Genomic DNA, 11,981 nt, shown 5'->3' with positions numbered 1-11,981 from the left:
AAGGACTTTCTGATTACTTGCTTTATGATAAATCGGTATTATAACAGATGCTCCGAAATACTGAATTCTAAATATTTGCTAATCAGATATTTTCTGTTCGGCATGATTATTTCGAATTCACAAAACTCAAAAATCCGTCGATAAGAAAGAGAAGTTGAAACCGCTTTGGAAGTAAGAATAAAGGAGGCGTCTCGAGCGTAACCGGCTTCGAACGTATGCCTCGAAACGTAGATAACATAAGACGAAGATACGAATATGAAAGGGACAGCACACTCTGGAATACATTTTCCGAAGCCGGTTTCAATCGTATCATCGTTGACTCACGAGAGTTAGTCTCGAAACGATCGCAGTTCGTGTTGAAACGTACCGTAACGTAATCGTCTTTATTTCTTCCACGTGATTATTGAAGCATGGAAGTATATAAACTGGAAAAATACCAAGAGGAAAAAAAAGACTGAACGAACAACATGAATTTTTCTAATAATTAAATGGTATCGTTTATTCGACGATTTAGTTCATTTCTATGAAATGTTTAATTATTATTTGTGTTACATTAATATGAACGAACAATCATGGGCAAAACGAGCAAAAAGACATTAATTATTTATCAAATAACAACGTCAAAAAAAGAAATAATGAATAGACGCTCATGCGCGTTATTTATAACTAGCAAACAGTTCGCGTAAGAACGATGTGCTCATAAATATTCAATACTTCTGTTACACGGATGTTGGTATATTGCAAGAAACGATAATTATTCTTAATAATATGAAAAATTCAAATACAAGTAAACAGGAAATCAAATCATTCAATCGATCGATCGATCAAAAGATCGATTTTCTATCGAAGAAAATCAACCATTTTCGTACTGTTAATGTGATAAAATGAAATAATTATGCAGTATCGTACTTTTTAGATTAATCGATAAGCAATGGTTTTTAATTGAACATATCACGTAGCGAAAACAAAATATGTCATAAAAAAAATATTAAGTTGACACGGAACGATAAGACTATTATCTATCATTAACCAGAACTAGATCGAATATATACTATGAATATACGTAAGAGAGTAGAAGCAATTCAGCCGATTAAAGTGTCCATTAAGATGTGCTCCGTCTTATTTCTACTCCAGTTATCTAACGTTAAAGTATTATCAACTATATAGTGTCGACACGCTGAAATTTGAGTTTTAAAAAGGACACTATAAAAATGACTCATATTTTATTTATTATACTAACTATAAAAGGAATTGCCAATTCTTGTGAATTAAAATTAATTATACTATATAACATGTAAAACGATACGCCTGTTTCAAAAAAAAAACAAAAATATTACGAAGATATAAAATTTTCAATAAACCATGCAAAATTAAAAAATTCTCTTTGCAGATGTGTTAAAATTCTACTGCTAGAACGGAACAATTTTTTAAAACCTTACCCAACCCTTTTTGTCGCTCAAATGGCACATGGTACCGAAATCGTTGAAATAATATATATCAATAGACAGTCAGGTATAGGTAAGCATGAATAATATTTGCATGTACGTGTGGGAAGACTGATTAATTTTTTTTCTTTCTTAGTCTCTCTATCTTTCTCGTTCTATCTTCATGTTCCTATCAAAAAATCCATCTGGTATCTTATCTCTCTTTTTCTCTCTCCTCTCTCTCTCTTTCTTTCTCTCTATCTCTCCATCCTGATTTGTATACTGATCAATTTTATAAAAGCTACAGTCTGCAGATTACTCGAAGACGAGCCTTCAAAGAGAGACAATAGAAAGAATTTACTCGTGAAAAATTTCGAAACTGATCGGTAAAATCGATATCATGACTCGTTGTGAGGCTGACAGAGGCTGGGCTTGGATGGTCGTTCTTGGAGTCACCATTATTAATGTAAGTCCGTGCCTTATCTCCCATATTTCTCAATTTGAAGTGCATCTCAAAATATCTAAGAAGTTGATAAGAGTATATGTGTATTATACATTAGTTATATCTATTTTAATGTATTATTTTGTTTTTTTTTTTTTTTACCATTCCTACTTTCTATCGGAATCTCTCGTTATTCGTCTAATTATCTTTTATGGCCTACGATATACTAATGTGATACACGATAATCGATTAATTTTCTCTTCTCTTTTTTTTTTAGTTTAATAGAATCATGTATTTAAATTTAATATAGTATATTAAAAAGTCCTTTATTCATCTTTCAAGTTAATAAACATTTGAAAAATGATAGAAAATTTATGATTCAATCGTTTCATGTAATTAATTATTCAATCGTCAGTTTTCTTTGTCTCATTCGATAACGCGGATAAGTTCGAAATTACAAAACTTTTGTAGACAATCGTAGATATGTCACATTCTTAAGAAAAAATAAATTTTCATATCTTTGCGATATGATATCTATTCTTAAATCCTAACAACGTTGTATACTATACTTAATAACAAGCGACGAGTACCAACGATATAGAAGAGTCTCAATATTACGAGTGGAGGTATTCATTTTTTAAAAAATGAACGATTATACACGACAATAACTTGTTTGTTTCATTGTATAGCTATCTGTACTGCCTATTCAACAATGTTACGGTCTTATTTTTGGAAAGCGTTTCACGAGTCTCGGTATCAGCGCGACGCAAACATCCTTGATACTTCATTTAAACGGTACGATATGCTGCAGCCTGGGCTTGATAAGTGGACCCATGATGAAGAAATTTTCATTTCGCAAAGTCGCTTTTTTTGGTAGTTTCACAGTCGTCATTGGAATATGTACTACGGCATTCGCTCTCTCTCTTCCTACCATCATTGTAGGCTATTGCGTTATTATCGGTAATTGAACAAAATAAAAATAACATCTTTTTTTAATAAAAATATCATACTTATCTATGTACATAATTTTTTTGTTTTGCATAATCTTTTTATCGTTTGTTTTGAATTAGGAATCGGACAAGGAATCAACTATCCAGCAACGAGTTTAGCATTAAACACATATTTTAGAAAAAAACGTAACATAGCAATGGGACTTTGCGTTACCTTGACCGGTCTTGGTCCTATTCTAATGCCACTTTTAATAGTGAAGCTTTTAGATGCATACGCTACTACGGGAACTTTATTAATTTTCGCTGGAATCGCTGCGAATTCTTTCGTGGGTGTTTGCTTGTTAAGACCGTTCGTAAATAAGGACAACATAACAACTGAGGTAATTCAATGTTTACACCTTAATACTTTACTATCTGTACTTTATCGATAAAACAAAAGATATGTATTTGTCGGCAGTAAAACTTACACGATAAGTGTCAAACAGTATTGTCATTTATATAATAATATTGAACATTATTTCGATAGGACTATGATGTGAAAAATACTACGGTGTCAAATGAAAATGAAAGTGACGTCGAAAAATATGTTGTCGAGTGCCAGTTATTGAACAACCAAGAACAGATTAAAAAACAAGAAAATTTGGAGAAGTTTTTTAAAGAAGCCAAGACAAAAAAGAAACGTAGCTTTTTTCAAAAGATCTCGGCTAATCTGGATCTCATGCTTTTGCAAGATTTACGTTATATTTTAGTGGTGATAGGTAAAAAGAAAAAGAAAAGATATGAGATAATTATTTCATTTGAAATAATAAAAAGTAAAAGCTTTTTCTCCTTGAAAATAGGTATGGGCATATCCTTGGTAGCTGAGACGAACTTCAATGCGTTGATGCCTTTCGTTCTCGAAAAAGTATCAGGATTAGAAATAAAAGAGATTGCGACTATAATGTCTATCCAAGCTGCCTTTGATATCGCTGGACGTCTTTGTATTCCTCTACTCGCACAAAAAGCGCAATGGACTCCAAGATATCTTTACGTGATATCTTTGATAGGATCTACATTCGGAAGGATGAGTATGTACAACAACGTAAAATATTTGGAAATGAGATAGAGAAGAAATCGAGCTGAAAAATGCAGTATTTCTTGGGGTGGGTTGATTTCAGTTATTTCAAAAATTGAGCGTAACAATCCGATTTTTATTTTGGAAAAATTCATCCTCATTCTTGCTTTTTAATTTCGTTTAGTCTTCAACGATCTTATCTCTTTTAATTAGTCATATTGGAAGATTAGTAACATTATAAAGAATACTAAGAAAAGTTCGTTTCCTTTTTCTTTTCGAAATAATTCAATATTAATATTTTTACAGTTCTTTGTATTTGGGGTGATGATTACCTCGTCGTAATCCTAGTTGCTGTTATCGTAGGAGTAGCAAAGGGTACAAAGGCTGTCTTTCAAGCTCTAATCATACCAGATTACGTTCCATTAGAAAGATTACCAGCAGCATCTGGTATTCAAATGGTTTGCAATGGCATTTTGTCTATTAGTCTGGGACCGATCATAGGTAAAGATTTAATAATAATATTAATTATTATCCGAAAAGTTTTAAATATAATAAATATTTTTTTATTTATTCGTAATGTTTCTAGGCATGGTGCATGATTTAACTGGTAGTTACATTGGTTCCTTGCATTTCACTTCCGCGATGAGTATGTTTTGCGTATTTTTGTGGCTGCTTGGAGGTCTTTGGTCTCCTCTTGGTAACCGTGTGAAAGTAAAAAAGAATGGGGACACGCCGAATGAAAAATGTTCGTCGGAAAATCAGAATGAAAGTCCGGATATTCGATGATATATTCAGTTTTATTCTATAAATTTAAAAGAAGTATTTCTTATAAAATCAAAAAATTCACAAAAATTCCTCACTTCTTGTACGTCATCTCTTCACTACGAATATGTGAGGCACTTCACTAGAAAAGTATCTACATATTTATATATATAGCGTGTTACAAAAAAATAATTCAATATAATATTAAAATAGAAGTTTTTACGAAATCTTTTTAATTGAAAAGAAAAGTTTTAAAAATCGTCATTTTATAACGAAAAATTATAGATCCTTGCTATGAATATATCTTAAAAATTCGATTTATCCAATTCTTATTAATGATATATGATATTCGCGGAGGCGATCATCTCTAATTCTAATAAGTAGATATTCATAAAAAAATCGGGCTAAGAGCATGAATAACTCAGAGATTTAACATAGTTATCCCGATTTAAATCCCGTTTCAGATCACCCGGAGATCTAACTATTCTCGCAAATCCCATATATTTATACTATAACAAGAATTACAAAATCCTTATTAAACAGTACGAGAAAGACTAAGAAGTTTCGTGTTTGCAATAATGCATGTGTGATAATCAAAAGAAAATGTATAAATTCGTAAACATTAGAATAAGAACATTAGATAAGATAAATCTTGGTAATCCTTTATTTGTTACATAGGATGTCCAGGAAAAAGTTACTGTCATTACCAGAACCAAAAATTCATCAAAGTCAATTTTTCTATCCATATTAATTGCATTTTTTATTCAGCTTGATGGATACTGCATGTATCTTTCAAGTTCTCTTTTTTAGCACTGTATGTGGTATTTCCGCTAACAGATGTTAATGCTTAAAACGACTGATATGCAAATATTCCTAAGTATACCTAGTTTTTAAAATAATATTTTATTTATCATTGCAAAAATGAAACAGTACTGATAGAAGAAATTATAAGGATACTTCGATATGCATTCAATTATCAAGATATATTTTGTTTATTTACTACCTATCGAAGCCTCGTTATATAAGCATGCAAGAATAAATTCAAACATACAAGAATATATAATAAACGATCGTTTCGTTGAAGATTCCTGATAGAATTTTCACTCACCAAAATGTTTTTCTCTCAAAAGTATTCGACAAATTCCATACAGGATTATTTGTTGTTTTATTGGTTTTATAGACATATAAATCATCTTTCTATAAGACTATTTCTATATATTTACTGATAATAAAATCTATTATATACAAATACTCCTTATAAGGAGATATATATATATTCCATAACTTAAAATAATCATTTTAACCAAATCGCGAATATGTATCCGTTATCAGGTGAATACACTTTATCTCGATTTGCTTTTAATTTAAGCAAACTGACTCAAAGTTTTAACATTATATATGTTACAGTTCTGAAACGTATTCAAAAAATTATTTAAATTATATTTTAAAATGTTTATTCTTATTTTTTTAAAAATGAAAATATTGTAGAAAATATGAAAGAATATTGTTGAAAATATTGGAGATACGCAAACAATTAACTCAGTAACAATAGCATTATAGCATTAACGTTATATCATTAATATATTAACTGCCACACTAATTTTGTACATTTTACTTTAAAAATATTTTTCATTGTTACAAGCATATAATGGTGAATTATTACATACTATAATTAAATAAAACTTTACTGTTATCAATAATGTGTTTAGTTCACTGATAGTCCTATAATCGTATTATGTACTTGTATAAAATTGCACAAAATGGTAGTAAAATAATGCTAAGCTACACTGGTGAACCTCATTTATGAAAGTATTATAATAAAGAAAAGATAACTTAAAGAAAACAGTTTTTGATAATATTTGCTAACAAATATTAAAAATTCGAAAAAGAATAGCAATGAAAAAATAACAAGCTTGGATAAATAAATGCATTTGAGTCATTATAAATAATACATAATAATAATTTTTGATTGCATTTTTCTAGAAATTGCAAAATGATACAAATATCGGTAATGTTACATGTCAGAATCCTTTTTTGAAGAACGTTATTATTTATAATGCATTCGATAAAGGAAAGCAAAAATCTATACTATAATGCTGAGAAAAAGAGTTTCTCAGAAATAGATATAACTAATTCTGAAAAATTTTTGATATCTCAAATTAAATTTTTCTTTTCGTTCACATCATAGAAAAGAAAATTAAAAACTTTAACAATATTGACTCACCTACAAAATAACAACATTAAGAAAAGTACTTCATAGAATCGTCATAACTCTAATCAGATCGTTGCACGTGCCATTATCGAGATTACCTGTGCAGTAGAACTTTTACAGTTGGTCAGTGGAATGATTTACCTTATCTTGTGCTATTTACCTGTTATCGGTTGGATACAAGACATGACAAATTATACTATTATGCTTCACTATCTAAACATTACCACGTATTTAACAACCATTTCCTGGATTATACAGAATTACTTTAAAAAGAGAAGAAAAAAGGAAAGAATGTCAACAGTCCTTAAACTAAGCAAAAGTACTTTTCTCTGATATTTTTCGAATGTAATTTTAATTATGATACTTTCAAGAATGTAATTTTAATTAATTAACATATTCGATATTAGGTATGAAATTATTTAGAATAGATCGATTAATTACTGCAACTAAACATACAACAAAAATCTATTATCCATCAAGGATGTAATGAAATCAAATTGATTATTTCCTTTCTTGTTTTATAGAATTGATTTGTCGAACTTGTAACTAAGATTTTAATAAATAATTTAATTTTAAACATCTAGATTAAACGATTTTCCCTATTTTACATCGAAATTAATTATAATTCCGTATTTCTTATTACGTAATTTCTATATCTGATTAATAAGCTACTATATTCCTAAATTAATGCTTTCATATACATCTTAAATTTGTAAAAATACTGTTATAAAAATAATAAGAAATAATCATATCATAATTATTGTGTACCATCGTTTACACTAATGTAAATCATGCTAAATTATTTTAATTAATATTTATCTTCAGTAAACGAATTTCACTTTCTACATCAATTTATAAAACAAATTATAAAACTTTCCAAATATTTATTATACGTTATTATCTCAAGTATACGATATAATACGTTATCTTATAGTGGTAGAATGTCACGTGTACGATTTAAAAGAATTATAAAATAAAATGTAACATCGATACTCTAGTATTTTGATTATTTAATTGTATATATATAAATATGAAATAAACTAAGATATACACAATAAGAAGTCTTTCTTCATTAATATTCCTATCTTAAAACATTGATTCATCATTCAGGAAAACAAGTTTACCATTCATAATGTCCACTGAAGACACTAATTATAAACTATTATTGTATTTATCTACCGTCCGGCATTATTTCTGAAGGTCATTTATTGATAATCTACAGAGAATGACGGAACATATTCCGTGTCGAGATTAGATTAAATTCATACTTATCTCATAGCAATGAGCTGGTAATATTGATCGCTTGGCTGCGAAGCGTGTTACATATAGTTGCAAAACGATGCATGAACCGAGATCCATGTATTGTAAATAAGTTCTTCTACGTCGACGCAATAGTTGTCGGAAGAAATGAAAGGTCTGAAGAAAAGAGAAACAAGTTAGGAAAAAGGAAACCAAAATTAAATCGACAAAAGATTTGAAAAATCTCGATCAGAATAACAAAGTCATAAAGTCAGAATAAGGAAAAGTCATAAAACACGTGCGTGAAGAACAAGGATAGTACTGAGGATGGATCATTTTTTTATTTCTATCTGATAACTTCATTGAAATAAGATCGAATAGTGAAAATTTAGTAAAAATGACTACGCTCGTACCACCGGACGGGGGCTATGGTTGGGTAATCGTCATGGCCTACGCACTTAACAGCGTAAGTTTTATGAATATTTTAATCCTGACTTCCAAGCTCAGCTAGAATGTTGAATTATCAAGGCCTCTTTTTAGGTTGCCATGATACCTATCATACAAGGTTCGGGTCTAGTATTTAAAGATTTGTTTCCATTGTTAAACATCAATGCTACACAAAGCAGCACTATCATTAGCACCAACATGGCATTTGGCATGATATTAGGTTTAATCAATGGTCCACTTTTACGAAATTTTGGATATAGAAAAGTGGCCATAGTTGGTTCTCTGTTATATTCCATCGGTATAATACTAACAACGTTCTCAACAACCTTTACTCTCATCATGATCACTTACGGTTTAATAGCATGTACGTAATTCTTTATTTCTCTTTGTGCTTCTTCAAAGATATACTTCTCATAATCTTGTCTCATTTGTGTTTTAAGCTGTCGGACTGACACTTTCAGGATCGGCTTTTTCTCTCGCACTCAACACCTACTTCACAACGAAGAGAGGACGTGCAACCGGCTGGGCCATCACTATTATGGGACTAGGTTCGATCTTTATGCCACCCGTGACAACTTTTTTGCTCAATTATTACGGGTCCCAGGTAGTTTAGGTTTTTATCTCGATCAATTGTTGAACGTTTTTATCTCTATTATTCATCAATAGCATTTCAGATAACAGTGTAGAACATCGTAGAAATTTTGATTGTTATAAACTGTTATGAAATTATTATTTGTACTCGTCATTGAATTAATCTAAGATTTAATGTGATATAAACTGTACTCTTAACTAATATTTATGAGAAATCATGCACTTAAATTCCACATCATGACAGCAAGTTTTTCTAACAACAACGAGTTTTGATTTTTTTGATTTGACTGATAGCAGTGTTTCCATTCAAATATAAAGTAATATTTTCAAAATAGGGCACGCTATTGATATTTGGTTCCTACTCTCTACATGCGATAATAGGCGCCTTGATGTTACACCCTATAAAATGGCACATGAAAAAGCAATCAGACGTTGAAGATCAGGATAAGCAGATGATTATCGAGAACATAGAAAAAGAACAGTCTATTGGTAATTATTCATTTGCTTTCATTTTTAATGGAAACAATCGATAAAAAATATTCTAATTGCAATGAACATGATTTGATCATTTAAATTTTGCTCTTTAGTGATGTTAGATACGCCAAAGGAAGTTTCGGAAGACGAAGATATTTTTCATGACGCGCCGCTAATGGAAGAACAACAGAAACATAGAAGACTAACTGTATCAAGTATTAATCATGATGTCGAAGGTGTTAGCATCTATGGTTTCGAAACTCCATTATCACTGCAACTTTCAGAGACGGCGAGAAGTTTGTAAACCAAATATTATTTACTCATTTTGTTCAATTTGACCATTCCAGAATAATATGATTACATTATTTTTTTCTTTTAGCCATTTCGCAAGAGATGAGTCTCGATGGTTGGGCATGGATTAATAATTACGAATCAAGTAATCAAACACGTTCCAAGCAAGATTATCGCTGGTGGAATTCAGGTAAATTTCATTACTTCTTAATCTAAAATCCTACACAACAATCTATAATACAATTATTTATAATCTTTACTATTTTATTTCAGCTAAAAGCATAAACACTATCAATCTCGACAGTAGTCTAAAAATTTTCGATGAGGAGCCAGCTTACCAACCTCTACGAAAGAATTTTAGTTTCAGTAGCACAAATAAAATATCGAAAGCAAAAAGTTGTCAAAGTATGCCGGGAGATAATCACATTCTACGAAACAATAACGAGATAATGATAAATGATTCAAATGTGGAGAATCAAAACGATGATATCTGTGAAAAGTAAGTCAAATGTGAATAAAAAACCCAAAAGTTTTATTTATCTTATAGCAAACTTTTTTAACGCCATTACTATATATTGTAGTTTATAACGTAACAATGATATGTCAACAGACAAGAAAAGAAATCGAGATTCGTGCGAATTCTACGATGGGTGGTGGCCTTTTACGATCTCGATCTTCTACGAGATCCTATATATGTCAATATAATGTTAGGCATGTCAATTGCCATTTTCGCGGAAATTAATTTTTCTTTATTGACTCCCTTCATTCTGGGTGACCGAGGTTTATTGACAGATGAAATTGCAATTACAATGAGCGTCATTGCCTCGGTTGATCTAATTTTCCGAAGTGTTGCTCCATATCTTGGAGAATGGCTTCATCTAACACCGAGACCAATGTATACTATCAGTTTGATCTTTCTTATTATTAGCAGAACAGGTACAATATTTTTAATAATATGATATCACAAATGATCTTATTATTCACGTAATACACCTTTCAAAATTTTGGTTATTCATATTTTTTTATTATAACGCAGGTTTAATATTTACCCATTCATTTAAACAAGTGATAGTTGTTGCTGTAGGTTTAGGAATTGCCAAAGGGATTAGATCAGTTTATATGTCATTGATCATACCAAGCTATGTACCGATTAGCCGACTACCATATGCTTCTGCGATACAGATGATGGTAAATGGATTCATCATGATAAGTGCTGGACCATGTTTAGGTATAGTTTAAAATATCGTTGAATCTCTTTGTATTCAATTTTCTCGGGAAAATAGTTTAATTTTTGCCGTTATGATTAAGTAGAAAGCGTAAAAAAGTGACGAATTATTTGTACCGTAGGTGTAATTAGAGACGCAATAGGAAGTTACACGCCCTGCATCGTCATAATTAATAGTATGACGGCCTTGACCGTCACTCTATGGCTGACGGAGCTGATCGTCTTGCGAAGAACAAAACTGCGATTGAAACAAAAGCAACAGGATCTCATTGAGCAAAATACTTAGAAATTTAATCCAATCGTTTCTAATGTACATTTGATCATATTCATTGTAAATAAATTAATGTAAATTTTAATTTAATATCGGGATATTGTTTTGGCGATTTTCTCAAGCTCTTTTACGTTTTTCAACGAGGAAATAAAAGACGATGTTGGAATGACCTTAATTAAGGTCGTGTCCTTGTTCTATCCCCTTTTACTAAAGAAATAGATCTAATTACGAGCAAAAAATGAAGAAATGAGATGCCATGTACAAACAATAGATAGTTTTTCCCACGTCTATTCGGAACGAGTTCTCACAATACAAAGCAAGACGGCAAACGTGTGATTTTTCTATCGGAATCAAAAAACAGAGGTTGAAACATCGTGGAAATGTATAAAATGTTCCTTGTATTTAAACAAGATCATATAAATTTAAAATAAAAACGAAACTTTTTACATCCAAGTAAATACTTTTTCATTCTACTTTAAAGATTTTCTCGAAACTCTAATGAACGTGAAGGAGTCAGTCAAATGTGAAAGTTCTTTTTTTAGAATTATAAGTGATTCTGGAATAATCGTTCATTGTGCAATTAAACTGAATTATAACAT

The 11,981-nt window shown here is 30.5% G+C and overlaps 2 protein-coding genes across 9 annotated transcripts; both read left to right on the top strand.

Moving 5' to 3' along the window:
* Positions 1 to 294: 294 nt before the first annotated feature.
* Positions 295 to 6,475, top strand: LOC127063410 (monocarboxylate transporter 9-like). 5 transcript variants are annotated; one of them, XM_050993174.1, is made up of 9 exons: positions 295 to 491; positions 1,391 to 1,518; positions 1,739 to 1,890; positions 2,556 to 2,826; positions 2,937 to 3,196; positions 3,343 to 3,574; positions 3,656 to 3,883; positions 4,177 to 4,371; positions 4,457 to 6,475. In XM_050993174.1, the coding sequence occupies exons 3-9, from the start codon at positions 1,825 to 1,827 to the stop codon at positions 4,654 to 4,656; spliced, it is 1,452 nt and encodes a 483-aa protein (XP_050849131.1). In that variant the 5' UTR covers positions 295 to 491; positions 1,391 to 1,518; positions 1,739 to 1,824; the 3' UTR covers positions 4,657 to 6,475. The 5 variants fall into 5 exon arrangements, with proteins under 5 accessions (XP_050849131.1, XP_050849130.1, XP_050849132.1 ...); XM_050993173.1 differs by having other exon boundaries at positions 1,732 to 1,890; XM_050993175.1 differs by having other exon boundaries at positions 1,391 to 1,890; positions 2,556 to 2,661; positions 2,744 to 2,826.
* Positions 6,476 to 8,129: 1,654 nt separating this feature from the next.
* On the top strand, positions 8,130 to 11,467 carry LOC127063407 (uncharacterized). 4 transcript variants are annotated; one of them, XM_050993161.1, is made up of 10 exons: positions 8,130 to 8,549; positions 8,624 to 8,894; positions 8,971 to 9,134; positions 9,457 to 9,610; positions 9,718 to 9,891; positions 9,975 to 10,076; positions 10,160 to 10,385; positions 10,497 to 10,822; positions 10,923 to 11,114; positions 11,234 to 11,467. In XM_050993161.1, the coding sequence occupies exons 1-10, from the start codon at positions 8,481 to 8,483 to the stop codon at positions 11,395 to 11,397; spliced, it is 1,842 nt and encodes a 613-aa protein (XP_050849118.1). In that variant the 5' UTR covers positions 8,130 to 8,480; the 3' UTR covers positions 11,398 to 11,467. The 4 variants fall into 4 exon arrangements, with proteins under 4 accessions (XP_050849118.1, XP_050849120.1, XP_050849119.1 ...); XM_050993163.1 differs by having other exon boundaries at positions 9,709 to 9,891; positions 10,971 to 11,114; XM_050993162.1 differs by having other exon boundaries at positions 9,709 to 9,891; positions 10,959 to 11,114.
* The last annotated feature ends 514 nt before the right edge of the window (positions 11,468 to 11,981 follow it).

Source organism: Vespula vulgaris, chromosome 4, assembly GCF_905475345.1.
Source record: "Vespula vulgaris chromosome 4, iyVesVulg1.1, whole genome shotgun sequence".
NCBI classification, from domain to species: Eukaryota; Metazoa; Arthropoda; class Insecta; order Hymenoptera; family Vespidae; genus Vespula; species Vespula vulgaris.
This window is presented reverse-complemented; position numbering and strand designations above follow the sequence as displayed.

Bases quoted from the DNA above. Each gene is read 5' to 3' on its own strand.
- LOC127063410 (XM_050993174.1), top strand. From the start codon at position 1,825: ATGACTCGTTGTGAGGCTGACAGAGGCTGGGCTTGGATGGTCGTTCTT. The intron at 2,827-2,936 runs GTAATTGAACAA...GTTTTGAATTAG, and splicing joins AGGCTATTGCGTTATTATCG to GAATCGGACAAGGAATCAAC. The intron at 3,197-3,342 runs GTAATTCAATGT...TTATTTCGATAG, and splicing joins AGGACAACATAACAACTGAG to GACTATGATGTGAAAAATAC.
- LOC127063407 (XM_050993160.1), top strand. From the start codon at position 8,481: ATGACTACGCTCGTACCACCGGACGGGGGCTATGGTTGGGTAATCGTC. The intron at 9,892-9,974 runs GTTTGTAAACCA...TTTTTCTTTTAG, and splicing joins ACTTTCAGAGACGGCGAGAA to CCATTTCGCAAGAGATGAGT. The intron at 10,386-10,496 runs GTAAGTCAAATG...ATATGTCAACAG, and splicing joins AACGATGATATCTGTGAAAA to ACAAGAAAAGAAATCGAGAT.